This window comes from Esox lucius, chromosome 8 (assembly GCF_011004845.1).
Source record: "Esox lucius isolate fEsoLuc1 chromosome 8, fEsoLuc1.pri, whole genome shotgun sequence".
Classification (NCBI taxonomy): domain Eukaryota; kingdom Metazoa; phylum Chordata; class Actinopteri; order Esociformes; family Esocidae; genus Esox; species Esox lucius.
Genome location: NC_047576.1, coordinates 1,043,399 through 1,051,318, shown reverse-complemented (window position 1 = coordinate 1,051,318; position 7,920 = coordinate 1,043,399). Strand labels below are relative to the sequence as shown.

General features: G+C 41.4%; 2 protein-coding genes across 2 annotated transcripts; one reads left to right on the top strand and one right to left on the bottom strand.

The window, feature by feature from the left end:
- On the bottom strand, positions 1-1,712 carry lrriq3 (leucine rich repeats and IQ motif containing 3; the record flags this gene model as incomplete). Its single annotated transcript, XM_020048867.2, is given in 4 exon segments — positions 1-1,026; positions 1,029-1,184; positions 1,504-1,550; positions 1,552-1,712. Coding segments are annotated over 4 exon segments (585 nt in total), but the record flags the coding sequence as incomplete, so codon positions are not given.
- A 2,009-nt stretch (positions 1,713-3,721) lies between these two features.
- fpgt (fucose-1-phosphate guanylyltransferase) lies at positions 3,722-7,899 on the top strand. The gene is made up of 4 exons (XM_010865042.4): positions 3,722-4,023; positions 4,117-4,284; positions 4,645-4,737; positions 5,889-7,899. Exons 1-4 carry the CDS (start codon positions 3,951-3,953, stop codon positions 7,289-7,291), a joined length of 1,737 nt encoding a protein of 578 aa, XP_010863344.1. The 5' UTR covers positions 3,722-3,950; the 3' UTR covers positions 7,292-7,899.
- The last annotated feature ends 21 nt before the right edge of the window (positions 7,900-7,920 follow it).

The following is a 7,920-nucleotide window of genomic DNA, read 5'->3' as shown; positions in this document are numbered from 1 at the left end:
GTGCCAATGCTGTTTATAATGGGCATTTAATCCAAGTGCCAAACCCCTGGTTTATAATGAACATTTAAGGCAATGAGAGCTGAATGGAGTGGGGACTGTCACAGATAATATTTCCCTGGGGAGTATCTTTGGGAACACTGGGTTAGGGTGGTTGGAGTTTTGGTTACATCACAGAGTGCAAGGGAAATTGTTTGATTCAAAATCTGCACATGCTGATCAGCTGTGCTCACTTTGACCCAGGCCTCTTCATGGGCCTCTGCGGTCCTGGCTGTGCCCTGGCTGTCTGACCCAGCAGAGGAGATGGGAGATAGATGAACTCTCTGGCTGTACTAGAAGCTTTTACGGCTCGGAACAGCACAAACAAGAGGGAACAACAAACAACATTTCAGTGAGAGACACCAATAAAACCAGGAAAGAGGTGTGATTATCTGCAGTCAATGACAGACATCAAAATTAACGTTCGTCTGTAACACCTCATTTGGTAGCGATGTGAGAATGTGTTGCTATTGGAGGATAAATGTTAACCATACTTTGTTTTCCCACAGCAATTCTTCAATGGCAATACATTTGCTATATTGTGTCAACTACTTGTACCTAGCCACGCCTTTTTCTGGTCAGATGTCCTCTGATCCATCACTGGACAGTCAGCATTGGAGAATACACTGCCTGAATCCTATTGGCTCCTGATATAATCCTATGAACTGCTTTCATTTCATTCTGATATGGCCCCTGAATTACATAAAAGCACAAAAAGTGAATAGACCATTTAATGAAGAGATTGCAAATCACTTTTTGACTGACCAAGTTAGGTTTTGGATAGGTCCCCATAGAACTGAGGATACAAGGCTTTGAATTGTAGGGGGAGAACCCAGTTTTCAATTATCTCCTTGTCTGAGACCACATGGTTATCCAGAGCTTTCTGTGACCAGATGCTGCTGATGATGCAATGCCTGTAGTTTTCCTTCATGCTGAGCGGTGCGTCACAGAGGATCAATGCAGTGAGGTTAACACAGCCTGACACCCCTCCATGTTCTTTCTAGTCACCATGGTGTTGTCGTGAAGATAGAGCAGCTGTAGCCTGTTCCAGAATGCTACACTGGGGAGTTGGGTTATCTGAAAGAGACAGCCAACATCTATAGTCAGGTCCAGGGAATGAGTGTGCATTCCTAGAGTTAGTAGAGGTACTCACATCAATGCCCTGAACCAGACCTACAATACATTGTGCTTATATTAAATGTTCTACACATTTTATTTCCACAGAATACAGAGAAACATATTTCCCTTACAGAATTATTGCCTGTATCAAGATGCCAATTTAAGGACATATGATAGGACCTACAGAAAATTCAGCAAGGCTTTTCAATCAGACCCAAAGAAAACGGCTGTTTAAGTTAAACAATATAGCAGCAAAGGGAATATTTGCTGCTATAACAATATAGCAGCAAATAGCATGCTCATCTCATTGGAACGTCCTGGTTAAATAAACGTTCAGTCCTAAAAAACGAATAAAAAGAAGCTGCTTTCCTTTGAGATCCAACTTCATTAGATGCACACGTTATAAGAGCATCCACATCGGTTATACAATTGTCTGATAATTCGCAAATTTGAAGTGAAGCCAGACCAGGTTTTTCCGGAGTAAGCGGTTCAGTTAGACCATCTGATGAAAACTTTGTCCCTCCCCATATGGCGCAGTAAAAGGGATTCAGAGCATTTCACCAGGTAATTCCTTTGGGCTTGAAGTGAAGGCATTGTATCCGCTTGAACGGGCGTATATGTTTTACCTTTGATTTGAAAAAGATATTCGCCAACATTTGTTATCAGACGCTTAAAATTAAATCGAATGAAAGCTGATAAAACCAAAAGTTATAAATGAAGACAAACAGTCTTTTATTGATAAATAATTGGCTATTACAATGTTTGGAAAGCGTGATTACCGATCATACTTGCCCCTCACAGTGGAGTGTTGCTCTTGCCAGAAGCTTTAAATATTGTTGTCATGGCTACAATTAATTTGAGCACGGTCAAAGGTTTGCATTAAGGCGATATATTCATAGATTCTATTCATCTATGAATAAATTGATCAAGGAACATACAATGTGTGTTAACCTAGTCTTGTTTTGCATTGCTGGCATCTGTAACATACATAAGTAAATAAATAGATGTAATGTTACCACCATAGGCATATTTGAGGGGGGGCAAAAAAAACAACAACACTTTTTTACTAAATCAGTAAATGAAATTAGATGTATTACCTACCACCATTTAGTTGTTTTGTGTTATTTAAAATATATATATATTTTTTTAACAATGCAATTAATTATTCAATTTTTTGGGGGGGGGGAAATACACACAATTATGCCTGCCCCCTGCAAACTGCGCATGCTTGCCACTAGCATCTATAACCGCCAACCGGTCTTCCATCGCAACGATGTGTCAACATTGAGTGCTCAGCAGTTGATACTTTGAAAAATGACAAATCTGAAAACGCTTACCTTAACCGATGTTTGTTCTGTTAGTTCATTTAGCGGAGGCCAAACACTATACAGTACCAATATACCTGAGGCATAATATGTTATTATTCTAATTAGCCAAATCATAAATACTAAAAATGTGTTATGAATGCAGCTCCAATAAGTGTCTCAATGTGTCCTCACACTTGGATACAGAGGATGAAAACATGCAGATGATTATTCCACTGGACAACCATCTCATACATAAAGATTTGTCTTCCTGTAAACCAGTTTTGTGTTTCCAGATATTTGAAGAAAGCAGACAATGTAAGACATGGGACATGTGTTATACACTATATGGCCCGAAGTATGTGGACATGTGGCCATCACACCTATGAGCCTGTTGGACATCTCTTTCCAAAACCATGGCTGTTAATGTGGAGTTGCACCCCCACCCCATTTGCAGCTATAACAGAATAGGCTTTCCACAAGATTTTGGAGTGTCCTTGTGGGAACTTGTGCCCATTCAGACAAAAGAGCATTTGTGAGGTCATTCTGATATTGGATGAGAAGGCCTGGCTTGCAATTGCCGTTCCAATTAATCCCAAAGGTGTTCAATGGGGTTGAGGTCATGGCTTTCTGCAGACCACTCAAGATCCTCCACACCAACTTCATTGAACCATGTCTTTATGGACCCCACTTTGTGCACAGTCCTTCATACAAATGTGCTATATTTGAACCTTAATACACAGTTTACTTGCTGTTATGACACTCTTTTGCCCACAGACACACCCACAAGTATGTTACAGGCGAAACACTCTGGGCAGTGTGAATGTCCGTTAACCTGTAGAGCAGGTGCGAATTGCTGGATTAGCCTATCAGCAGCCAAAGACCACCCACTTGCATTGATTGTCATAACCCTTGTGATCATAAAATACGCAATGATAATGATTATACAGCATTAAATGTTGAAACATGTAATTAAATGATGAAATAAGCCATTAAATGATTAATAGGTCAGAATATTATGAAAAAGCCCATGACATTATTAAATTAAATGTTATGATGAAAGAAAAAGGTTTTTGGAAATTCAATGTATTATTATGAAATATCATAACATTATATTGAAAAGTGGCGTTATAAAAAATATTTCATAATAATGCCACTTGAAATAATGTATTTATTTAATTATTAATATATGTAATTTTTTCATTTTGACCCCTTTGGTCCTCCATAGCAACTAGTATTTTACAGTTACATGCAACGTTGTAGCTCTACCATACTCTACAACATTTTAGTTACGTAGTATTGTGGCCATCACGAATACCAAATGACCACGTGATCAACCCCGGAAATGAGGCATCTAATAATACTGTCGTATTAGCTGGAGCGTTGCGATCGACTTCCACAATACGTTTTTAGACTTTGTCTGACTGTTTTGTTACTTATTCAGCTGCACCGTTTCTTATGCGTAACACCACTACACTTTGATTCTGGAGAATGAACGAACACGGGAGTAAAACGTTGCAAATTTCAACAAGGGAGAAACTTGAAAGATTCAATACATTACGTGGTAAGTTTAGTATATTTTAAAAATGCACACTTTATTAATTTATATGCTAGTCACTAGTGTTAGACAAAATAAAAATGTGTACTTGTGAATTAGGTAAACGGGTGCAACCTGGAGAGTTTTGGGATCTCGTTGTGTTAACTGCAGTGGATGAAGACCAGAGAGAAGCATATGAGCTTCAAATCTCAGAAAAACTTAAGAGGAGACATATCCCACATGGCATTCCTTATCACGTGTTTTCAGATCCACCTGGACCCAAAATAGGTGAGAATAAAGCATTTAAATAGGAAGGCATAATTGTTTGTGTAAGATAATTTAGAATGTCCTTTCATTCTTGTTAATTTACACAAGACATACCCCAAAAGGTGAGTTGCTGGTGTGGCCAGTATGCAAAATATAGTTAAAATATAGACAGAGGAATAGACACAATCTACATAAAAATACATACAATCTGGCTAAAATAAACATAAAATACAGAGGTTACTGAAGGTAAATGAAACGTTTAGATTGCATTGAACCAGTTCACACCGAGGAGGACCGGGTCATGCATCAGTAGTTCTGAGAAGCTGCATACAGCACCTGATTTCATAGAAGCAATTTGACTGAATTCAACTTCTCTTTCAGGAAATGGAGGTGCGACTCTGTATTCTCTGCAAAAGCTGGAAGACATTTATGGGAAGGCGTTGGGTGAATACAGGGTCCTCCTGATTCATGCAGGTATATAAACAGACTTTAAACACGCTTAACCTTTCCCTTCTAACTAGTTAGAATCAAATCCCAGAGGGGGAAAAACTTGTCAACTGTGAAAGGCAGCATCTGAGAAAGGCAGCATCTGAGAAAGGCAGCATCTGAGAAAGGCAGCATCTGAGAAAGGCAGCACGACGTGCGACACACGTCACCATGGCAGCCGGGCACATGTCAACTGGAAAGGGCACTAGATAGGAAATGGGCGTGTGCTCTGCACACCTGTGCACGTGTCTGACAAAGATCCACCTTAGCATCCACAAACACAATGAACAATTTCTAAGTAAATACATGTCCCTTGTCATCCTTTCCATCTGTATTCAGGAGCTCACTATTCTACAGTGTGTCACCATCATGGATTGTGACTCATAGCGTAGGTGGTCTAGTCTTAAATAAAGCATTTCATTCAGCTATTCTTCATAGCTTTCAGAAATAACTCTGGCTGGGTGTTTGGTAAAAATACTTTGTGACAACTGCTGATGTAAAAGGGCTTTATAAGATGAATTTGATTGATTGAGCAACTTACTCATTGTTTTTTCACTAACATCTGATAGTTATTAAGATCATGTTAAATAATCAATATTGAAGGCTTTTGAGTTTTGTTTGCATATTTGTTAGTCAGCCTAAACAGGAAACGGGAAATAACTTAAAGGTTTTCTACAACATGTACTTTGAATCAGGACATCTTAAAACTTTTTCTGTAAATCCAACTATTATCAGGGTTTTACCTCATCTGTGTTTGTTTTCTGTCAATATCCTATTTAATGTTAACATTTGGAGATGTGATGGATTATGATGTCCTATGTTAACTTCAGAAGCTTGTACCTGAAACCACTTTCTGGGTGGTTGTTCAGGAATGTATTCATTTAAAAAAAAATACTGAAGCACTTTGAAAATGTTGTGTTCGACTCAAGATTAAGAAGAATAATAGTTTAATATCACAATAATAACTTATCATACATGACAGTACTCTTTCTAGATGAGAAAAGTGACAAGAGTTTTTGTCACCCATCAATGAATCATCATCAAATTATGAAAAGAACGCAACTTCACCTGGGGTCCAAAGACCTTTATTGCCAATATAGTCATCGTGTTGACCTGATTTTCCCCTCTGCTGTTCCTAGGGGGATACAGCCAGCGCTTGCCAAGCGCTAGCGCTCTGGGAAAGGTATTCACCGCCATGCCCCTTGGTGATCCTTTGTACCAGATGCTGGAAGTCAAACTGGCCGTGTTCGTGGATATCCCCAGGCACATGAAACCGGGTGTCCTGGTGACGAGTGCAGATTGCATTGAACTCTACAGCGTGAGCGAGAAGGGGATTGTTTTTGACCGGTCCGGGTTCACTGCTTTAGCCCATCCCTCCCATATTTCCATCGGAACCACACATGGAGTGTTTGTTATGGACCAGCGGGAGCAATCCGGAAAGGCTGACTTGGAGTACAGGACGAGCCTCCGTTTTCTGCACAAACCTAGCATCAGGCAGATGTATGACAGCGGTGCTGTTTGTAAGACCAGTGATACCTCTGTGTCTCTGCTGAGGGATGAGGAGTTTGTGTACACAGACAGTACATATTATGTGGATTACCAGACTGCCATATATTTACTTGCTCTCTTCAGAGAACTGGGTCCTTTGGATTGTGAGATAGATGCATATGGGGACTTTCTACAGGCCCTGGGTCCCCAAGCCACGGTGGCTTACACTAGCAACACGGCCAACGTCACCAAGCATGAGGGCAGCCTGGTGAAGATACGTCAGAAGATCTTCCACCACCTCAGAGGAACCCCGCTCAGCGTGGTGGCTCTCAACCACTCCAAGTTCTACCACATTGGCACCTCCACCGAGTACTTGTTCTACCTGACAGAGGACCCGTGCCTCAGGGCCGAACTGGGCCTGTACCCGGCGCTGGGCTGCAATCAGAACTTCAGTTCAAAGGTCAGTTGTGAGCTTGTCAGTGAGGTGAAGGATGGCTGCTCCCTAACTCCCGGGTCAGTGGTGGAGTACTGCCGTCTGGAAGCTGGCGTCCAGGTGGGTGGACGAACCATCCTCAGCGGCTGCTGGGTTGGAACAGGCCTGAAGGTGCCCGATGGAGTCTTCATGCACTCGCTCTGTGTGAACCGCAATGGCCAAACTGGTTTTGTTACAGTCGCCTTTGGCATTGAGGATGACCTGAAGAAGAGCATTGGGGCCCCTGCTAATATGGAGGGGTTGAACCTGTACGGGATTAGTTTGGTGGAGTGCCTGGCCAAATGGGGTCTGAGCTCTGAGGATTTGAGGTTCTCTGGGGACACTTCGAATTGTAGTCTTTGGAACGCCTGTCTGTTCCCTGTGTGCTCAGACATGCGCAGCTCGTTCTGGCTGACTCTGGAGATGGTACAGGCACTGCAACAGGAAGGGTCCACTATCCTGAGGCCTGCTAGCACCAAACGGATGTCTTTACAGGAAGGCCTGCAGTGTAAAAACCTGGACGAGATGATCAAGTACAGGAGGAGACTCATGGAGGATGCAGACTTTAAGACATTGAGCTGATCATGTGTTGAACTGTGGACATAACAAGGTTAGAATTGATTGTACTATGTGCTACCGGCAGGTGGAATGATTAACTGTAGGTGCCACATTTATTTTTATTTATTAACATTGATTGGATAAAAATGGGGCTTATTTTAGCTGCCATGATGCCTCGTCTCTTTCACCCAAACAGTCTGAAGTGGTTTCTTTTAAGTTAAATGGGCAGGTCTTGACATACTATGAAGTCATGTATAGCTTGTGTCCTATCGGGTAACAAAGGACTGTATAGCCACAGGTGTTGTGCTGTGTTAACTTGGTTATGGGTTGCTTGGTTTCCCCAGAGAGCATGTCAGATTTCCACCACTGAGAGTAATGTGACATTGAAAGGGAGCATGGTCTTTGGTAGCTTTAGGATTGAGAGATGAACTGGAAGCTAAGCCACATTCCATTCCACAGGTCCACATTTTTCAAATACTTCTACTGGTTGGTACAAATCACTGGGTCGTGAAAATCACAACAGATGAACAAGTCGAGACACCAAATGTGAATCTTTTTTAATTCAGTGTACAGCACCTTTTTCTTTCTTTTCCAAAAAAGTTGAAAAGGAAAGTTTTGAGTGAGGAAGAGAAGCGTTCAATTTGGAGTGGTCT